Source organism: Coturnix japonica, chromosome 4, assembly GCF_001577835.2.
Source record: "Coturnix japonica isolate 7356 chromosome 4, Coturnix japonica 2.1, whole genome shotgun sequence".
NCBI lineage: Eukaryota > Metazoa > Chordata > Aves > Galliformes > Phasianidae > Coturnix > Coturnix japonica.
This window is the reverse complement of record NC_029519.1, coordinates 55,524,094-55,546,981: the sequence shown is the minus strand read 5'-3', so window position 1 is coordinate 55,546,981 and position 22,888 is coordinate 55,524,094. Positions and strand designations below refer to the sequence as shown.

Sequence of the window (22,888 nt, the reverse complement as noted above, 5' to 3'; positions counted from 1 at the left end):
ATGATAGTAAATTGTCCTTTATGAACACCACCAACATCTTGTCTCTATAACAAATGTAAACTTGTAAGAGGCACCAATATTTTCAACTTCTGCTTTTTGTGGTGATGATCTGCCTGTGCTCCATTTGTTGATGATGTGTCTTTCTTCTATAGATTCATCATGGAAGGCTGCAGTATAAATTTGATTGTGGCAGCGGACCTGGCATTGTCTCCGTTCAGAGCATTCAGATTAATGATGGCCAGTGGCATTCAGTATCTCTTGAAGTAGATGGAAATTATGCACGACTTGTTCTGGACAGGGTGCATACTGCATCTGGTACTGCTCCTGGTACACTCAGGACACTAAACCTAGATAATCATGTGTTTTTTGGTGGTCATATTCGGCAGCAAGGTGCAAGACATGGCAGGAGTCCTCAGGTTAGCAGTGGTTTCAGAGGCTGCATGGATTCTATTGTGCTCAATGGACAAGAGCTCCCCTTGAACAGCAAGCCACGAAATTATGCACACATGGAAGAATCTGTTGATGTGACTCCTGGGTGCTTACTTACTACCACAGAAGGTTGTTCAAGCAACCCATGTCAGAATGGCGGCATCTGCAATGCCCTGTCAAATGGAGGTAAGCTGTTCTGTTAGTTCTCAAAACTACTTTTCCACTTACCTGCCTTGGAAGGCCAAAACAATTTCGTAAGTATTTTTTGCTTTTCCAGAGGGTTGTAGAAGGCTGGTTGTTAACTAGGGGGGAAGGCTGTGTCTGCCTGTGTTCTAGACACTGAGTTCCTTCAAATAAGAAGTAGGCAAAAGCCATCAAACAATGCAAGGATTTAATCTTCAGTGTCAGTAAACACTGAGGTCTGTTCTCTGAATGCCTACTTTAGAGCTTTAAAATTTATGAAAATATTATCATAATTTCTCTCATAATTTCTGAGAGATAAGTGACAGTTAACCTTCAGCCACAAGCCTGAAAGCATTTCTATTAGACCTACTTCCCTTCATTTTTCAATAGAATATTTCTAGCCTCCCTCTCTTTGAACAGGTAGGTGGGCAGGGCAGATTTTGTCTTGAATCCAGTAAAGCCAAGTGCACCTTTTAAAAAGAATGTATTTGATTTCAGGTTACTACTGCAAGTGCACTCCTTTATTCATGGGAACTCACTGTGATGTAAGTGTCAACCCATGTGCTTCCAATCCCTGCCTTTATGGAGGTACTTGCATCCCAGTCAGTGATGATTTCATCTGCCAGTGCCGAGGACAGTACACAGGCCAAAGGTATGTTTGTGCAGTTTTTTGTGCAAACGAACCCCTTATAGCACGAAATAAAAATGTAACACCTTCTCTGACATTTTTTTAAATCTCTTTTCTACTTCAAGTTCACACTTTGAAATCCACTGATACACTGCAGTTGGTTAATGTTAGCCCTATATTGCAGCCTTGAATCCTACTATATCTAATACTATTTACACAACTTACAGTAAGACAGTGGCTCTTTCTGTTACTGATTTTTTTTTTCCTCTTTTGTAGGTGCCAGCTAGGTCCATATTGCAAAGATAATCCTTGTAAAAACAGTGGCAAGTGCATCGACAGTTTGGATGGACCTGTTTGTGAGTGTGAAGCAGGCTTTCGGGGAGAAAGGTGAGTACAGCATTCCTCAGTAATGGAAATTTTATCAATACTAAACAGCTCAAGTTGATGGAAATCTGGAATGGCGACAGAATAGCAAGATGCCTGGTACTGTACAGTATTACATATTAAACGTATTTAGAATTGTTGAATGAGGAGACTACAGCACTAGTTACTGATGTAAGCTAACCATTGTTTCTCTTCTCTGATTCTGGTAGGTGTTTGACTGATATCGATGAATGCACAGAAAACCCGTGTCTTAATGGTGCCCTTTGTGAAAATACTTATGGTTCATATCACTGCAATTGCAGCCATGGATTTGGAGGAAAGCACTGCACAGACATCGTTCTTAACAAATACGTTTCAACATCTTGGAACATTAGTTTAGCTGAAGTAATTGGAATTATTGTTTTCATCGCTGGAATATTCTTCTTAGTTGGGATTTTTGTTGTTTGCCGCAAAATGATGAGTAGGAAGAAGAAACACCAACCAGAACCTGAAGACAAGCAGCTGGGAGCTACAGCAGCTTTCTTGCAACGACCTTATTTTGATGGAAAATTGAATAAGAACATCTATTCTGACATCCCACCTCAGGTTCCTGTTCGTCCCATTTCATACACTCCAAGCATTCCAAGCGACTCCAGGAACAATCTTGACAGAAATTCTTTTGAAGGGTCTGCGATCCCTGAGCACCCAGAGTTCAGTACTTTTAACCCAGATTCTGTGCATGGCCACCGGAAAGCTGTAGCTGTTTGCAGTGTAGCACCAAACCTGCCACCTCCACCTCCCTCCAACTCTCCTTCAGACAGTGATTCGATACAGAAGCCCAGCTGGGATTTTGACTATGACAGTAAGAAACATTCTTAGTTTTGTTATCTTTTAGGTGTGTGTTTGTGGTGCAGTTTTACTATGAGCTCAATGTCTGTTTGTGCTTGCTATGATAGAAAAAGCATAAAGGTTTTACTAGTTCTTAAGTCTGATCCAGCTTAATACACTAAGTTTTCTTAGAAGTGTAAATCTTAGAAAGCTTTAATTTCTATTGACTCTTTTAATCAAGTCTGTTAATTGCCTCACTTGAAACTTTTTCTTCTAGCTAAAGTAGTAGATCTTGACCCCTGCCTTTCAAAAAAGCCTCTGGATGAGAAGAGCTCCCATCCTTACAGTGCTAGAGAAAGCATGTCTGAAGTCCAGTCGCTTAGCTCCTTCCAGTCTGAATCATGTGATGACAATGGTATGTAAACTCTAATCATGCTATACTGCTTTTACATTCATTCATAATGTCTCTGCATCTAAATCTCTTTCTTAGTATCAATAGGCATTACATACATCTAATATATATTAAGTACACAATTTAATATATATTAGTATTTATTTTAATACTCAAATCTGTTAGTGTTGTTTGCCTATCTTATACTTCATGTTAATTACTTTACCTTAAAATTACCTATATATTCATTCCAGTATTGGAACATATAAATGCAGCATAAGGTATTTATTTAACACTGTGTTAAAAGCACATTCAAATTTAATAATTGGTTATCACCTTATATAAGAATACAGTGAATTTAAAAAACAGCCTTTGCAACTATAATTTCAGTTTTGACATTCAGCTTTTAGTAAAGCTTTCTGGTGTTACAGTTTCATGTGTTTCCTTCTCTTTTTCTTGCTGCGACCTCAGCTCCCATATGGATCAGATCAGTTCTGAGTGAGAGCAGAGTTTAAGGGATTGCTTGTAAGTTTGATTACTTTAGTAATGAAGGAAGCTTAAAAAAAAAAAAAAAAAAAGGAATTTTCTTAGAGTAGAGCAGTATACTTGGCTTTCACCATGATTAAAATGAATTAATTAAAAACTTCATTCACTGAAAAAAGCCAATATGAAAATAAAAACATAAATCTTTTAATCATGATTCCAGTCGCTCAAAATATAATCAGTGTACTTATTTGAGCATTTTATTACTGTTATTGATTGGAACTCTTATTTTTCTGTTACAACAGATGCTTTTACTGTTTGATCTGAATGCATCTGTATATTCAGAAATATTTCAGACTGACTGGACAGAAACAAGCTTGTCCCACAATTTAATTCGCTAAGTTCAGGTGCTCTGACTCTATTCCAATTCCTGCTTTTGTCTCTGTATGGTAATAAGAATTTAAAATTTCTTTAGCTTAGAAGTAAAGACCATTCCACTGGTTAACAAGTTAAAGTGGTTTGTTCTTTCATTGAAATCGTTAATGATTGGTGAAAGTGAAATGGTATGCTTTAGTACTCATCATTTATCAGTAGACTTATTGTCAACTTTAAACTTTTCTCTGTGGTATTAAGTGTTGTGCAGTACGTGTTCTCCCCTCCCCTTCATCATCATTTCATACATTCCTACAGGTATTTCTTGTCACGTATTGATTATTCAGTTATACATCATTCTAAGAGAAATAACTGTAGCATCATAGAGATTGTTCCTTCCTCCTTTTTTGGTAGATTTTGAATTTATTAGTTTATCCCTGAGCCCTGCGAACAAATTGCATGTGCTTACCCCATCCAACCCTATTAATCTTTCTCCCTTCCAAAAGTATATTGGAGAGAGGAAGCTATAACAGAATAATTAATCACTGTGATTGTTATTTGAAAACCACATCAACAGCATCAACCTGATTTTGTCGTTCCTGCTACCCTTTTATTGCAGTGATTTTACCTCTCTGTTGAGGGGAAGAAAACAGGAGTAGGAAGCCTATTCCTTAGCTACTCCTGAATTCACCCCACATCATCATTTGTGGGGTGCCTAGTTTTATTGCAATCCAGATGAAGTATGGTACAAACACTATATTGATTAAATATTAAAACAGTAAAAAAAATAAAATTAAATTAAAACAATTTTGTGCTTATGCAGAATTTCAAGAATATTTATAACAAGTACCTTGTTATGTTCATAAAGAACAAAAGTCAGGTTCAGAGATGTGTTTTGTGTGTTACATGCAATTGCTTCCTAGATAGAGTGTATATGTCTATATTTTACACTGATAATCTTCATTTTTTAAATAGTAATGGACTACAATTTTACAGTATTTTTGTCTGCCTGTATGCTATTTAAAATGATACTAACTATAGGTTTGTTTTAATTTGCTCCTTTTATACCTTTTACAAGCTTCCGTAGTGACTGTAATACACCTTGTCAATGCTGTTGTTGACTCGGTGGAAAAAGAAGGTATATACATGTTTTCATATTTATTTACTGCTTTGGCAGAATAATGCACATTTTTCGTCTAGTAATGTAGCAGATGAGAGTTATAAACTATTATTTACTTACACTTTTTCATAAGCATTATTAAGGAGTATGTTTATATGGTATGTGTATTTGTATTTTCATGTGTATGCTGTGTCTACCCTGCAGGCATGTTTCGGTGTGGTTTCTTAGGGGGAAAAAAAGGAGTAGCATAAAAAGATATTGGTGTTTACTGTTGTCTGACAACATTCAAAATAAAGCTAGTGGCAGGCTGAGACAGCAGAGACATGTACGCCAAAATAGATGAAAAATCAGCAGCCCATAGCACCATTTCTTTACCCATTTACCTTATTGGCTCTAGCAGAGCGGAACATGAGTAGCCCGATACACTCCTCCCTGGTCTTTTTAGATGAGTTTGTCTATAGCAGAAAATGCTGACTGACTTATAATATGCAATTGAGGTGTACAGGCATGCACATCCCTACCAGCTTAAGTATTTGCTTACCTCTTGTTCTTACTGGGTTTGTGTGTGTATATGTATGTACACACATTTGTTTGCACACATTCATGTCTACCTTAGAAGGAGTCAAAATAGCTATTTTCAATGCATTTTCTTTCTAACATTTAAGAAACAAACTCTGTATGAAATAGTAGTAGTAATAGAAGTGCCACTGAGCCTATACAAACACTATAATCACTCAATAGACTTGAATAGCACCAGAATTTTCAATAGCTCGCTCGTTTAGATCTCCACTGCAAGTCGGCAGAGGCTACTTCTGATGTGATACCCACCGCATGTTTCTTATTTCTTAGCAAAAATAAAATAGACTAGGAAACCTTAGAAGTCCTGCTGAAAATAAGGCCATTTTAAGATCATAAAAATATTTACAGTACCTAAAGATTCTGTTTGTCTTGTTATTTGAAGTACTTGTTCTCTAGTGTATGCAGAGACATGAAAAAGAAGGCAAATGTAAAGACTTCTAATCACAGAAGAATATATCATTAATGTTTACAAATAATCTTAGTCTCCAGTGCTAAAAAGAAAATTGTAATGCAATGTAAGTTAGGGAAAACTAAGAGGCTAACTTAGGAAGACTTAGGAAGATTCCAAGACTAGAGGCAGCAAAAGCAAAGCCTATCAGAAATATTTAACAACTTAGATTTTCTGACATTTCAATAGATAAAAATTGATGAATTAGGTTCTCATGATAGTTGGAAATATCATTCATTGTTTTAATATCACTGTAAGAAAAATACAGTTATTTTATGCACTACAAACCATCCAGAAAGGACAGAGATTAAAGTTGTCCTTCCTGTTCACCTGCTTCTTAATACTTGGAAGTTTCTAGCCTAAATAAGCATTCATTCTTCAAAAAGCATAGTGGGGTACAGAGTTCTGCTTTGGAGCATCTCAGAATGGTGTCAGTTTTAGCAGCAGAGATCCTTATTCCGGCCTTCAGCAAAGGTCAGGCTCTGGGACAAGTAGTCTTTTCCTCAAGTCTCCAAAAGTATCCTGGAAGCATCAACTGCACAGTCTTCTCCTAGGACAGCTATAGGCCTGTATTCCCTTCACTGCTCCTCAGACAAGGCTGTAGCTCAGTGTAAACAACAGTGTTGAGTGCAAGAGGAAATGGAACTTCAGTGTAGTGAAGTGTCACCTAGGAAGATAGGTACATCAAGTTTTAGTTTGCTGCTGTACTTTATGTTAAGTGGTCTTTGGCTTGGAAGCGTGTACAGTCATCTGCCTATTGAGTTCACTTTTGCACCCAGTTTCCCTACAAAACCAAAGAAATCTGTCTTTTTAAGAAGTCTAGTGGTCAGAACATTCTCCTGGTGAGGAGACCAGAGATATTTGAAGGGTCTCAGACCTTAGACCTTTCTGAGATACAAGTATCAATTCTTAGGAGATGATTCTGAGATCAGAACAGGTAAGCACCCCTCCTTTCAGACCTGTATAAGGAATTCCTGAGAAAGAAATGTTTAAAGTTTGTCAGGCAGCACAGGACAGTTCTGTGCTACGTAGTTGTTGCTGTAAAGCAATCCCAAAAGCTGGATACTAAAGTGAAAGTTCTATCTTTGTGTGAGACACTAGAAAGTGCAAGTCCTGATAGATTATCCCTGTATCAAAAGCCAAGGGGGTGTTGGGTAAGAAAAGAATCAGACCAAGTCTTGTTAGCTGTTAAGGAAAGCTCTAAATATGATGAAATGAGAATTTCAATAGGCCATGGACTCCAGTTAATGCCATAAAAAGACAGTGTCCCAGGTGGGCTTTACGTTGACTCAGCAGCAATTCTACAGCTCAAGTTCAATAAAGGAGGATCTTAGGGGAAAAAGGCCAACTTTACTACTGCTAAATAGATAGTCATATTTACCTAGAGCGCACTAAAACCAGATAGAGGTAGCATTTCAGTAACAATCATTATGTTTGTCTTCATATTGGTACTAGTATTTGATTCCTAACAACAGATATTTTCTCCTTTTTCTTCTCATTCTGCCAACTAAAGAATCTTTTGCTGTTCCTGACCTCAGCAATTCAAGAGGTGACTTCTGCATGCAGTTCATTGATATGCACCAAAATATTTTTGTTAATACTTGGCTTTAACACGGACTTACTATCAATTGCTTGCTGTGCATTTGTCTGCAGTGATTACTCTTTTTTTTTACTAGACTTGCACCTTATTCCAGTTCTGTATTAATTTTCCTTCTCGGTATTCAGGTTAAAAATACATACACACAAATGCATATTTTTATTGATGTTAGGCTTACACCTGGTTTTCAGCAGAGCAGTAAAACCTTATTCAAGGGAAGGCTGCCATGCATGATTAAGCCTGATTTTGCTGTTCTTCTATTCAAGTGTGGAACATCTTTACATGTAGTCAAAGGGAAAGGAATTTTATTAGAGGTGTGGAAGCATGGAGAGGTGCCATTCAGAGCTAACACTAAAATTCAGTCAGGTGGTAAAGTCACTTTAAATATTTTGGATACTTTACCAGTTAGAAATTACTTCTTTTACATAGGAAAAGCATGGTCAATTTTTGCTAAACATATTCATGAGAAAACCAGGCATCAGTTAGCAAGCCAATACTCATTAACCAGACAACAAGTGAGTAAGAGGTTATAGCTGCACCAGGGAAACAGTTGGTTATTTGCTATTCAGTGAACAATTCTCTACCATTATGCATTGTAACAGCACATTCCATAGGTGATGTACAGCTCTTCTCATTTTAGGTGAGATGTCTGAGAAAACTTAAAAGTTTAAATGTGAATGATGCAATATCTAATGCATGGCATAATGTAAAGTTGTGTTGAATGTCTTCTGTGGAGTCAGGCACACTGTTCTCCGATTAACAAGTAACGTCCTAATCACAGCGACTGCATTGTCTTAATACATGTGTTGAATTCTCAGTTCAGAAGACTCATTGACTAAGATGAAATGTTAATTCTTTTTTTTTTTTTTTTTTTTAATTTTCACTTTGTAGGTTATCACTGGGATACATCAGACTGGATGCCAAGTGTTCAACTGCCAGGTATCCAGGAGTATCCAAATTATGAAGTGGTTGAGGAGTCAGCTCCCCTCTATACAGATCCAAATGCCATCGATACAGACTATTACCCTGGCGGTTATGACATAGAAAGTGATTTTCCACCTCCACCTGATGACTTCCCTGCACCTGATGAGCTTCCACCATTGCCACCAGAATACAGCGACCAGTTTGAGTCAATACAGCCTCCCAGAGACATGCCAGCCGTAGGTAGCTTGGGTTCTTCTACAAGAAGCAGGCAGAGGTTTAACCTTAATCAGTATCTTCCCCATCACTACCCTGCAGACATGTCCGAACCTCAGACCACAGCTAGTGGTGCCAGTGGCAATTACAGAGAACCTTATGCTCCTTATACATTAGGGTACAATAGAGACTTTGAAGCTCCCACTGTAGACAACATGTCCATGTCTGTGTATGCTTCCACAGCTTCGTGCTCTGATGTGTCAGCATGCTGTGAAATGGAGTCTGAAGTCATGATGAGTGACTATGAGAGTGGAGATGACAGTCATTTTGAAAATGTGAAAATTCCTCCACTTGATTCCCAGCAACATACAGAAGTCTGACACTCACACTCAACAAAGTGCCTGGACTCTTAACAGACTTAATTCTAGAACAATTTTGGAGAGCTTTTTCTTTTTCTTTCCCCTCCCCCTCTTTCCCCAGCCTCAGCAAATGCTTCTGTTTCAGTGAGCTAAACTGGCATGGTGGCATTGGATCATGCAGTTCATTTCACTAAACCAGCTTATTTCCATTTCCTGACCTACTATAATTGGACAGTTCCAACAATTCCACTGACTGTGCCATTTTTGAACGTGTTTTTTGTACTTGCATTGTCTATGTTAAAAATCACATACCACTTCTCCATATTAGCATGATGCATATATTTATATAGTTCTAATGAAAATTAATTTCCTCCTACTTTTTGTAAATTTTATGTACAGTTTTGATTTTAATAGTTTTAAACTAGATTTTGTAGATATTTTGTGAATTTGTTTTCCACTGAAAATAGTGGTGTTTGTGTGCCATTAAATTAGCACCCTGAGTTATTATAATCAGGGCATCACTGTATGTATTCCCCCCCAAAACCAAGGTTTGACATTTCATTATGAGAGTTTCAACATATTCACACGATTCCAATTGTACATAGGTTAGGTCTGATATTTTGCTGGGTCAGCTACATGGAAATGTCTTAAATGGGTTGCTGTATTTTAGAACTGTAAACATTTTTTCCCTTCTTGGAAAGTGTGTTGAAGACCCTCTGCATACCAGTTTAAAACCAAAACCACCATGACACAGTTTTTATAGTGTCTGTATATTTGTGATCCAATGGTCTTGTAAAGGTTTTTACTGAAAATTACCATTAGCCAGTCTTTCTTACTGACAATAAATTATTAATAAAATACTTTAGCTTTGCTCTGTGTATCTCTGTTATATAACATACAATTGACAAAGCATTCAATGCAGCATTTTTAAGTCTATGTTTTGTACTGTATTAAGTTCCTTGCTCCAAGCAGCACATTTTTCCTCTCCTCAGAAATCAAAACGCAGTTGTTAGAGATGCTCACTAGATGGCAGCGTGTGTCTACTTAACGGTGTTTTAAAAAGTAATCGGGCCAGTATGAATAAAGCTTGATGGGAATCAAACTTCAGTAACCTTCTCATAGTTTGCATTTTTCTTTAAACATATATCATCAGCTATTACGTAGCTTACTGAGTAGTTTCTCTGAAGTTCCTTATACACACACACACACACAAGATATATAAAGGGAGAAAAACCCTACATTCTTAAAATAGGTTCCTCCTCTCTGAATTTACTTAGGTAGGGATTTTCATTTCTATTTATTCCTTGACTGTGCAGTTCCATGCTGAAAATTCTGTGCTAATTTCCTAGTTTTTGGGTTTTTAAGCAATATTTTAAATTGCAGTCTCTTGTTAAATTTACACTGGATGCAAGTCAAGGCAGTTTATCTGTAGATTGCCCAGCTATTTTTCTGACCAGTAAAGAAGAAATCCCCTAATGCAGTTCTCCAGCTTAAATTTGCTCTGACTATGAGTGAAAGGAATAAGATAACTTCCTTTTACTTCCTGCATGAGGAACACTAAAATTCATAGCGAGATACCCTAGCTCATCAGTGTGTTCTTTATCACAGTTAGAAGTTGTTTCACCTCCATTTTTTCCTACTGTGGAAAAGTGGGAAAGGTACAACAGCAGATCCTGTCATGTACACAACAGCTAACCGAGGCCTTTCACCACCTGAGAGACTAGGATATGGAATTTGTCTTTGGATGTTTGATTACTTCTGCACAAAACAGGTTGCAGCCTGGCAAAGTGTGTTGTGGAAACAGATGGATTTCATGACAGTCAAGAGTTCAGCATAACGCACCACGTCCTCAGTGTTAATTTGCTAAGATGCAGGTAAGAATCTTAACTAACTTTAGTTCTTAACAGAACTAAAATGAGTGGGCTTAAAACTATGTTCTGGCTTTATGCTGCAGCATCCATCCCCAATAGTACAGTTTACCTCTACATCAGACACATTGTTAAATCATTTTCTTATCTAGTAGCTTTAAAAGAATCCTACTGTAGTGAGTAAAGGGTATAATGCTCTCCATATTGATTTTGATCCCTGCTTAACCTTTGTAGCTCAAGAAATGGATGTTAAGCTCTGTGGCAGTTTTGTTCAAGATTTCTTATTATTTGGCCCTTGGTAGAAATGGAACCTCTGAAGTCAGTAAGATGAAAACAGAACACAGGCTTGCATTCTTATTCTGACTCGAATACAGGTGAAAACCTTACAGAAGTTTTCTTAAGTTCATAGTTTAGAGCACAAATATTGGAAAAGAGATACTTGAAATTAAGATGTACGAAGGACAGGAATCAACACTTAACCATAATTTATCAGAACTGAGGGAACTGTCTCATTACTCTGCAAACAGCTCCAAACTTCCTTGGCCAAAAATAAACCAAACAGAAAAAACTTACACAGAAAAGTGTCATAATACTCTTTTTGTCTCTGCAAGGCCAATGCTGCTAAGCAGTACACAGCACCCAATTTTGTACTTCACAGCAGAAAAAAGAAGACAGCATCATAGCAGTCACAGAAGCAACAGGCAGTTTCAACTCCACAACAACTTAACAGCTTGTTGTTAAAGTAAGAACATGTTATATAAATGCTCCCTCTGTAGAAATGCCAGGAGCTATTATCAGCCAACTCAAGTCCAATAAGCACAACTAAACCTGGTTTCTTAAGTAATACTACAACACCACACAAGAAATTTTACCCAAAGTCATAGGAGTACGAGCTACGATAAAACAATCTCCACCAGTTAGCATCAATGGGATGACAATACAGCTGCATATATAGTGGATTCATTGGTTCCTCCACTTTCCTGCCCCCAGTGTACATCTACTGCCACTAGTCTGTTTCTGTGGTGGCTAGTTCAGGACCATTAAGCAGACTGCTAACCCTAGGAAAGGTTACTCATTTCCTACTAATGAATGTCCTTCAATTGACACCCACAAGAGTCGCTGCATTAAGTGAAGGGCAAAGAAGGAAAGAAGGAAGCCGAATCTCTTTAAATAGCTGTAATTTAATGCTTTAAATATTAAATTTGAATGTCCAGTTAGGTCTTTGTTGTACAGGAGAATAGGGTAGTGGTTTTTTATTCCCCTATTTATTTTTACTAAAAATATAAATGAGCTTGTAGAATTTAAAGTTTCACTGATAAGATTTGGGTCAACATTAGTACTGTTCTGTCCAATTTGTATTTTATTTGGACTGTAGGAAGCATTATAACTTATATAACTTCTTATGCCTTAGAGCACACAATGAGAATAAATTCTACCCGATTAACAGTGTGGGATAAAAAACAAAACCAAAACACACACTGAAATAGCCATCATTATTGGCAGCATTACTCCTTCCACAGTCAGGATCACAGATTCATGGAATTGTAGGGGTTGGAAGGGACCTCTTAGAGACCATTGAGTCCAACCTCGAACTGATGGGACATAAATAAATCAGAGAAATACAGGATAGTATGTAGGATTATACAGCAAAGCAGGAAAGCAAGCTCGTCACCTGGATCTTAAGAGACAAGAAGTCTACAAGAAGGTTTATTAGACTGTTTTCATCTCTCACACAAGGTAAATAAATGTCTGACCTTACTGATTACTGAAAACTTAGTGGCTACCAGTGCCCAGTATGCATTTGCTACATGTGATCCATGAAAGTATTATCATCATCACAAATTTAATAAACCTCTGCACAGAATAAAATCACAATCTGGCCTTTGCAGCAAACATCATATAGGAGTTAAGACTGTCAGAGCATGGGATTACAAACATCATAGCAAGAGGCTTTGCTTAATGAGTTACCAAAGCTGAACTATATTTCACGAAAGGTCTTTTTAAGCTAGTTTTTTCCTGCAGATCACTTCTCTGTTTCCTTCATATTTTCCTGTATGTTTGGAGAAAAAGCTTTCACAGTAAGAAAGAGCACTGACAGGCCCAATTAATGATGGTATGATTCATTCACATAATCCCCAGAGTACCAATCTGAAATCCCTCTCAGAGTTTGCATTTAACTTTGAAGACAGACGGAAGGAAAGACCGCATTGCATCAAAAAGTTTTGGTTTTCTAATTTCATATTTCTCTGGATAACTTTAAGCACGGAGTCACTTCCAGCATAAGGCTTCAAATTTGTCTAATTCAAACCATGAATATCATCTGATGGCCATAAAGATAACAGGACTTTCTGCTTTTGAGTTTCACTAGGGGAAAAAACTTCAGATCTTTAAGATAATGGCTGAATTTATAATTAGTCTCATGAGTGCAGCTTGGCTTTATGTATTAAGATTCCTTTGTTTTAAAACCAAACCTTACTCTATCCCATGGAAATTTCATAGCTCTCACCTGCAAAAACTCAGTGTAACTGTTCAGAAACACAAGGGTGGGAGAAATGTTTGTTTTGCCTGACTCTTCAAGGGTTTAAGTCGCATCTTTCATTGGTCACCCACCCTGGGAGGTCCTGCTGAAGAAGCCAGAAAGCCTGGGGCAACAGGGAAAGTGAAAGTTGAAAGAAAGATGCATTTTGCATCCCAAGATAACAACAGAAGCAATAAAAGAATAGCAGGAGCAAACCCTCCCCCCCCCAAAAAAAAAGACAAAGACATCATAGCCAGTCATGCACAAAAGGAAAATGTGAGAAATTTTGGAAGTCAAAGGAAGACAAAAAGTAAAGAGCAACTGAGTTTTAACTTTAAGTCCAAGGAAGGAACAATAATTTCAAAGTCTCTTAGTAGGCCTCACCTTCAGCTTTTATTTTGATATTTAAATCTGTATTCCTGAGGTTTTCTTTAAATCAGTTGGGTAATTTTTGCTCAGCAAGCAAGCTTTTCTGACAGATTTGTTACGGAGCTGCACTCCTCAAGTTGCAGTCCCATCTTACTCGGACAGTGATTAATCTTTTAGGGCTGCCCGTGATATCCTTCCCCGTAAGTTATCTCCTTTTAACAGGACTATTAGGATAAACACCTACCTTTATACTACTGGCACAATTTTCCTATTGGCCACCCTAAAAATCCCACTACCAGGATTTAATATTATAAAGAAGCGAGGCAGACTCATGTTTAAGTCACCTCAGACTCACGAGGACTGCAATTCATTCTCCTCCACTACCTTCATTCTAGCCAAGGTTCATAAATCCTGCTCCCAAAACTCTGCTAAGTTGCCTACAGCCACACTGCAGGTTAGCAGAAGTCCCGGTTCCTCCCTCCTAAGCCACACAGCACAGGCACACAGCAACAATGACTGAATTCCTGTTCTCAGAAAGCAATAGTGTTCACACACACAGGTGCAGAAAAGATCTTGCATAAGAGGCTGCCATGCAGTTCAGACACTACCAATTCACTCCTCTAACAGGGGAAAATACTAGCTGTGCTGCACCTTGGATGCCTGGGAATAATTCCCTATTTCTGTAGTAAAGCACATTATCTTAAGCAGCTTTAAGGGTTTTTCTTCCCTTGGCTAAAACTAGTCAACTTCCTTGGGGAAAAATGCAGAAATATCCTCCCTCATATTCGTTTTTAATTGCTGTACCAGAAAACACAACTATCCAACCTGGCTAATCTCTCAGAACCACCTTAAATAGAGTCTTAAGGAAAGCGTGAAACATGTAAGTTCTATCTGTACAGAGTTGGAGAAAAATGATGCAATATATAAAGAGGCTATTTTGAACAGTTCTGCTCATATCTGTAAGCAACCATACAACATGAAGTCAAATAACTTCTCTAACAACATTAATTAGGGTTTGCCATGAAGTACAGCTAGATTCATCAACAACCATTAACAGGCAAGCACTTAATTGCCTCGGAGATTAGATAAATTGAATCCCTTGTCATTAAAAAAGAGAAGACTGTGGAAAGGTGGAGGCAGGGTGAAAAATGTCCCTCCCCCTGTAAGCGATGATCAGGTTCATGACCACCTGAAGAACTGAACATCCACAAGTCTATGGGTCCCAGTGAGATGTATCCCAGAGTCCTGTGAGAATCGGCTGATGTAGTCACCAGGTCACTCATGACAATATGTGATAAGTCACAGCAGTCAGATGAGGTTTCTGGTGACTGAAAGAAAGGCAGTGTCGCACCCACCTTTGAGAAAGACAGAAAGAGTGGCCCAGGGAACTGCTGACCTGTCAGGTTCACCTCTGCACCACAAAAGATGATGGAGAAGGTCCTCCTGGAAGCTATGCTAAAGCATACAGAAGACAAGGAGGTGATGTGAGACAACCAGCATGACTCCACCAAGGGAAAATCCTGCCTGATCAACCTCGTATGCTTGTTTGGTGGCCTTCATTAATGGATAAGGGAAGAGACACTGATGTCATCTATCTGGACTTCAGAAAGATCTTTAACACAGACCTTCACAACATCCTTCTCTCTAAAATGGAAATATGTGGATTTGATGGGCACACCATTCAGTGGATGAGAAGCTGGTTACAAAATGGTACCCAGAGAGAAGCAGTCAATGGCTCAGTGTTTGGCTGGAGATCGGTAATGAGCAGCATCCCTCAGGGATGATACTCTTTAATGTCTTCATCAATGACAGTGGGATCTAGTGTATCCTCAACAAGTTTGCAGATGACACCAAGCTGTATGGTCAGCACACCTGAGGGATGGGATGCCGTGCAGAGTGTCTTGGACAGCGGGCCCAGGAGAACATCATTAGCTTCTACAGAGCCAAGTGCAAGGTCTTGCAACGGGGTTGCAGCAGCCCCCACTAGTCAGTATAAACTGGGAATTGAAAGCATAGATCTGCTAAAAATTACTTGGGGGTAACTGGTGGATAGCAGCTGGACATGAACTAGCAATGTGCTCTCACAGCCCTAACAGAAAGCTAATTGATCCTGTGCAGCATCAAGAGAAGTGTGGCCAGCAAGTCAAATAAGGTGATTCTGTTCGTCTTCTCTGTACTTGTGAGACCTCACCTGGAGAACTGTGTCCAGATGTGGAGTCTTCAGAACTAGAGAGACACAGATCTTCTGCAGAGCCACAGAAATGATCCAAAGAATGGAAGATCTCCCCTACAAAAACCGACTGAGAGAGCTGGGGCTGTTTAGCCTCAAGAAGAGAAGGCTCCAATGAGATCTGATAGCAATATTTCCTTATTTAAAGAGGGTCTATAAGATAGAAGGGGACAGACTCTTGAGCAGTATCTGTTGTGACAGGACAAGGGGAAATGGTTTCAAACTGAAAAAGAGGAGATTTAGGATGTGAGAGAAAAAAAGATTTGTTTTTTGTTGTTGTTTTTAAACACAAAGTAGGGCAGTGAAGCACTGGAGCAGATTTTCCAGAGATGTGGTGGATGCTCTGCCCCAGAGACACAAAAGGCCAGGCTGGACCAGGCTCTGAGCAACCTGATCTAGCTGTGGATGCCCTTGTTTATTGCAGGGCAGTTGGACTACATGACCTTTAATGTTCCCTTCCAACTCAAATGATTCTATAATACAATCTTTGCTTCTGTCAGCCTGGATCACAAAGATAAACCTGCTCCACTGTTTTAGGAGCAGTAAATCCTTTTGCTTTACTGAATCAAATCAAGACCATTTATACATAAAGGCAAAAATGAGATTCATGGTGACAAAGAAATTTCCAGTACTGGGAAACCATGAAGAAAAACAAATCTTCTAGATAAAAATCTGATCCTAAATATAAATACAATATAATTAAAAGATATACATATAATATAAATAATAAAAAAGAAGGAATCCGGTGGTGAACTGAGCATTTCAGAGTACTTCACAATTAGTATTTTCACTATATCATCTTTCCAATATACCATTCTTTACCACAGGGTTGATTGTATTGTATATCAGCTCTGTAGATACACATATCATTTCTCTGATTCCCATTAGTGTTGGTATCTCACACACACTCTCAGAATATGCAGTTTCCAAACTTGGCCTTACCAATGACTCCTTCAATGCATAAAATATTCCAGGGGTCCCTAAGAACATAAAGTAGTTGTAGTACAGAGCATGCAATAGCACTGTTGAAAATATAGAAAGAAACAAATCTTGATTTATTAATCTGTATGATCATCACAATCTAAACTGCCTACCACATAATCACAAAATAGAAGAATCTTTTTAAAGTCAGCTAGAACCAGGAGCTAAAATGCAACACACATTTTACAGAAACATTGTATTGGCAAACTTATGTCTTTTGTCCCAGCAAGATTTGAAAGACAAAAAGGAAACTGGCTTTGCAAAGAGCAGAGTAAGAAAGGCTATGAATATCTAAAAGGAATCTCTACAGGAGACTGAAGCTGTAAAAAGTGAGGAAAATAAGAAGGAATAAATCCTGGGAAGTTTAGTGCAGAGTAAGATGAGTCAGGAATGTTTGAGGAGCAGTTTGCAGATGTCAAAACTTAGTTTGCTTTTAAATGTATTAAAAGAAAAAAAAAAAAAAAAAATCTACCAGGGACACTATAAACATTAAAGTACCGGATGATCAAGGTATAGTAGAAATCTCAGAGAAATCAAGACTAGCAAATGTTTTTAAGTACTGCATCTGTGTCCACTCTGGAAGACACTGAACATTTTCTCTGAAACACCTCAACCTGATGTACCACACAACCTTAGGAAATTAATGAATGAGAATAAACAGCAAAGATAACACAGCGCTGAACCAGCACTTCTGAAGTACTTAAGCCCCTGTTATCCTGAGCACAGCCAACTAAAACTGCCACTACACCACAAGAACGACAAAGATTTATGGATAAAGACAAGAGAATAGGCCAGATGTACGAAGCACCAGGTTCACATGGATGTAGCACTTAAGGGGGAGGGGAAGAGGGAGGGGGGGGAGAATAAAAGCAAATTATTTATTTCAGAAACAGGAATATTAAGCTGGTCAAACCACACAGTCTGGTCTGATGCTTGTAAAAGGACAGCTGAATTGAATCAAGCAGTGGCAGTCTGGGCATTCACAGATTCTCTTTACAACCCCCTCATGCTTGTCTTGCTCCTACAGGTAAGGGACAAAGGAACACTTGCCAACATGGCCATTATCAAAACACTCATCCAAACTGCTCAGTTTAACCTATTATGAAAGCAAATCTCACACAGACACCGCGATGGAAAAACCGTAGTCAGCATCAGGGGACAAAAGCCGCACATTTCTGCTTTCATTCAGATAGCTGTAGAACAGCAACAGCAATTCATGATCAGTTAAAAAAAAGAAGATAAATAATACTGCTAGAATTGGTACCCAAAGATAACCAGATGAGTTGTTCCTGGAAGAAAAAAGAAAGAAAAAAACACTTATGCTACAAGCTCTGACTTTGAAAGAGAAAATGGAAATAAGAGTCCTTTGTGTAAAGCAGTGTTTTCATTGGTGTTCCCCATGTGAAGGACAATAGTTTAAACAGCTTGGAATATTGATTAAAGGTGCAAGAGAGCTGTGCTAGTGCCTTCTCCCTGTTTCTGTGAATTGTTTCAATTCTGTTTCCTCACTGTTTTGTTAAATAAAAATAAACGCTTGCTTTTCTTTTAAGATGAACTAAAGATTTACTTGACCAAAGGTGGTATTTTTCCTCCTCTCCTCTAAACAGTTATTTTGCAAGATAAAATAAACTTCCCATAGCTGCACTAAATGGAATTTTCTGTTTAGTGCACTGACCAGGGAGATCTTACCTTTACTGTCCTGTTCCTGAAATTGCTTTTCCACTCTATTACTATATGGGGATACTGTTAAACTGTTTCCCACAATGACAATCCTGCGTTTTTCTAAGATAACACAATACTGAAGAAACTGTTTTCTGTGCTAGGAACAGGGCTTTAAAGAAATCAGTGCCACAAGAGAACTCTTGAATGGTTTTAACACGCAGTTTCAAATCTTACAAGGGCAGCAAAATATTAGTTGTAATTTAAAATCAGTCTCTACTTCAGGTATTAGCTATTATCACACTTGACCTGCCTCTCATTCAGCTCACCTTACATATGCTTCATTGCTAAGGGTAGGGGAAAAAAAAACCAACAGTGAAGAAGATACTAAGATCTACAGCCTTAAGCCAGTAGCGCAGCATTCTTAGTGCATATAGGTTATAAGTATGCATAAAATTCAACTGAATTACAGTTCTATTCACTTTCACGGAATGTTAAAAGTTAAAGCTGGATTCTTCTAGTATCATTTTCTAATCACTTGCATTACTATACAGTAAAAATGAGACAAGAAAGAGTGGATTGTCTTTTTATTAGTATTTACAAAGTTAGACATTTGTTCAATTCAACTAATAACAACTGCCTATTACAGTAGATACATTTGGGACTCAAAAAAGTTTTATGCATCAGTGCTTTTCTCTTTCAGCTCTACATTTATAAAAAGGAAAAGGCTGACATATCCAGATAAGTATCCAAGAGCAACACAGGGCAATGCAAGTATTAACACCACAGGTTTGGAAAACACTGGTGACCATAATGCTAATAGTCCTATTCCAATAGACTAGAGGTGGAGCTTCCTCCAGAGCATTTCACAAGCCTCACAACCAACCCAAAACACGAATATCTTCATAGCGTGTGGAGAAATATCTGTGACTCTTGGTAGACCAAACACTTCTGCAACATCATCCCTTGTAAGCTAGGCCTCACTGTCATGAAGTGTACCATCTTCAAAGTACACTACTGGATCAGTAACACAAAAGGAACAGAACCCTTCCAACACTGTCTTGCATTCAGTTCCAGACACAATGTCTGCTATGCATGTTCTTGCTTGGCCAGCAACTTGCAGAAACACTCACTGTTAGTCAGTTGCTTCCTTCCCAACCACTCCAGAACAATAATGGGTTAACAAAGTTATTTTGAGGACTAGATAACATCTCTGCTCTAAAAGCGTGGTTCTGTCTTTCATTAAAGCATTTTGCTTTACTTCTAGGTTGTTCTGTAGAGCACAGCCCAGCAGGGTGCCCGGCACTACAGCAAAACAGATTCCTCAGATTTTCCATTCTTTCTCTCCTTCTGCTCTTCACTCTGACTAATGCTGTTATCTTAACACTGCTGGCAACCTCACATGTAGCAAGCAGAGCCACCTTCCAGCATTCATACTTCCATTCAGCAGTAGCTGAATTTAATCAGTGCTGCATACACAGAAATTCTCAATGCCAAAAGCCTTTCCTCATATCACAAGGGGCCGCTGTTAACTGTTACGGTGAGACAAGAGGATCTGCAAAGCACTGCATACATTATCAAGCAAAATTAATCAAATCAGAGTGATGAAATGGAGTGACAAGAAGCACAAAAACAGTTCCTGAGCTGGAGCACATAAGGATTTCTTCCAGGTAAAATATATATAAATATAGTTTTATTTGCAGGACCTGGCTTGCTGCTACTGCTATCAGGGAACAAGAATCGGCATAGCAGTACTACACTGCTTATTAAGAAACCATAGAATTACAAGCAGTGCTTGAACTGACCTTTAGATAGTACAGATGGCACGCCAGCCTGAATTAGTGAAACTGGATGTTACACAGCAATACTGTCATGGTTGCTCGGCATATGAATTAGCAAGGGAAATTCTTCCCTGTGGAAAACGAACACATGAAGGCTCAGACCAAAAGTAACATGCGTGAGAAGTGCAGCCACAGCCAAAGCACTGGTTCTGACATTGAACAGTACTGGACAGATGAAAGACACCCAAGGGACCACTGTGCTCCAGCTCCCGGGATGACCTCAGTCTCTGGGGCTGAGCTCATCACCCAGTGCTGCATATATCTGGTGTGACACAGTGAGAGCAATACTGCTTTTAGGATTATTTATACTGCCAAAGCAGCATGACACTAAAGGAATTGCACTCTGAAGCTCATACTTAAATATTCCCTGAAGTATCTAAAGAACATTTATTCCTAGACATAATTAAGATGTAAACACATTTTAAACAGACGGGAATTTCTCCTTAATTTTGCAGTCACCAACAGCAGACTGGTTCCTCGTACTTAAGGCATCTCTTCAAAGATGCTTCCATTATTCTGTTTTTTATTGTTGATTTAGGAGCTGGCCCAGCTGAGCTCTCAGCCTCTCAGGAGGAAACCAAAGAAACTGCACCTGGCCTTTTCATCTGCACGTCTAACTGTGCTCAGTGTTGTCTGGGTAGGAGAAATAGGTATCATATAAAAGACAGTCTACTTATGAAAGTTAGAATTCCAGGACACCACTCAGTTTGGACTCCAGCACAAGTTGTTGCTCACATACCAACAAAACACTTGCCCAGCTGCAGAGAGGAGGTCCTCCACCCATTCTAGAGAGCCAAGAGAATCAGATACCACAGTACATACAGAAGAGCAACCACCTTGTGTCTCTAGGGCAATAAAAGCTTAAGCAAGAAAGCAAGTTATTAAAGGCCTATCACACAATTACCATAGGCATTTTCTGACTGGAGTGCAAACCAACTGAAGTTGGATGTTAGAAGGAACAACACATAGTCCAGATTTTGATTCATTAAATGGTGTCAAAGTACATTATGGCTCATCTTGGCAATAAGAACAACAGAAACAAGCTGCAACAAGACCAGTACTGATATCCATTCTTTAACCATGCTTATACATACCAGCTTTTCCACCTCCTCAACAGCAAGTAAAATTAGAAGATATTTACCTTTTGATGAGTCCATCATCCTCATGCTGAGGTAACTGCTGGCTCACTTCATCAGGCTCCAGCACAGCATGGCACTTCAGTAGACTCCCACCTCACACACAACACCAACAAGGAGCCTTTCTAGCAGCCCACCTCCATAGTAGGACTTATCTAGCAGACCTTTTCTTTTGCTTTGCCTGCTCATGAGTGAAAGTCTCACCCTCTCCCCAAACCTATGTCCTATAGCCATAATGCAACCCTTCAGGTGCAGTCCAGGGTACTGAGGATGCTAACTCTTATTAACCCCTACAATACCAAAGGGCAGCACTCAGTGCACAGATTTCTGGGAGAAGTAAATTTTTACCAGTTATTTAAAGAAAGTACACATGACAGCATGGAAGAGGGGAAGAAAAAAACACCAGACTCCTCCCCCCGACACACACACACCTTTGGGATTTGTGTGTGCAGTTAAGAAAAGATTAAAAATGAAATGGCAATCCTTTTACCATTAAGAGCATGCCAAAACAACTGAGAAACAACTGTAAGCCAGAAGAACAGTCCTCTGTTTTACTAGTCATCTGACCTGATAAAAATTTATATCAGAATGGGACAGATTACTCTCTCTCTTTCAAACATATATGCTGCAGTCTGCCTAAAGACCTCCAGGTTTCCTTTAAACATGATCCCAGAGTGTGAATTCCCATCCTGACTAACCTCTGTATACTTCACATTCCTTTTGCCCTTGTGTACTCATAGTCTTCACAGAATTATAAGCAATATTACATTACCCTTAAGAGTTACCATTTTCCCCCCAGCAAATCCTCTCATTAGGAACATCTAGCTTGTTAAGGAAATTCTCTTCCTATGTTTACTTCATAAGAATTTAGGTCAACAATAACAATGTTTTCCAGTGTGCACATTTTTGTTTGTCTAGAGTTTCAGTTCTTAAATTGCTCACCTTTCTCTTTGTTGACTCACCACCACCATATATACTGACTGTTAGCATCAGGCTGAAAGTTCAACATTTTCCAGTTCTCTGTCAGCTAACAAATCTCAGAAATCCTAACGTCAACTCTCCCGTGACTGATTCAACTTTTAAAGCACACAGTTCATTGGTTTTAACAATGTATTTTTTCCCTCACACCATACACGTCGCACCATTCCACATGACACCAAATGCTGAGCAGTCTTCCTGAAATAGCAATCTTGTAGTTGTAAACAAGGCAGAGTTGTATTAGATTCTCAGGAGTCATTGCTTCATTTATAAAACATAAAATATTGCATAAAATATTTCTGTTGTTTTTTACCTCTCAAAAAATATTTATTTCTAGCTTCATTGTTCATTTCATTTTTAAAACATTCTCTGTTGCCCATTGAGAGACATC

General features: G+C 38.6%; 1 protein-coding gene across 8 annotated transcripts in view; it reads left to right on the top strand.

Moving 5' to 3' along the window:
* FAT1 (FAT atypical cadherin 1) overlaps positions 1 to 10,024 on the top strand; it is a 102,150-nt gene extending 92,126 nt beyond the window's left edge. For 4 of the 8 annotated variants that reach the window (XM_015862140.2, XM_015862139.2, XM_015862141.2 and 1 more), the window contains 8 exons: positions 153 to 615; positions 1,111 to 1,264; positions 1,517 to 1,627; positions 1,834 to 2,465; positions 2,709 to 2,846; positions 4,756 to 4,815; positions 7,338 to 7,373; positions 8,313 to 10,024. In XM_015862140.2, the coding sequence (XP_015717626.1) occupies positions 153 to 615; positions 1,111 to 1,264; positions 1,517 to 1,627; positions 1,834 to 2,465; positions 2,709 to 2,846; positions 4,756 to 4,815; positions 7,338 to 7,373; positions 8,313 to 8,938 (2,220 nt within the window). In that variant the 3' untranslated portion in view covers positions 8,939 to 10,024. Of the gene's footprint in view, positions 1 to 152; positions 616 to 1,110; positions 1,265 to 1,516; positions 1,628 to 1,833; positions 2,466 to 2,708; positions 2,847 to 3,293; positions 3,348 to 4,755; positions 4,816 to 7,337; positions 7,374 to 8,312 lie in introns of those variants that run through there. The other 4 variants (XM_015862144.2, XM_015862145.2, XR_001555134.2 and 1 more) reach the window with 3 other exon arrangements.
* Positions 10,025 to 22,888: the final 12,864 nt, after the last annotated feature.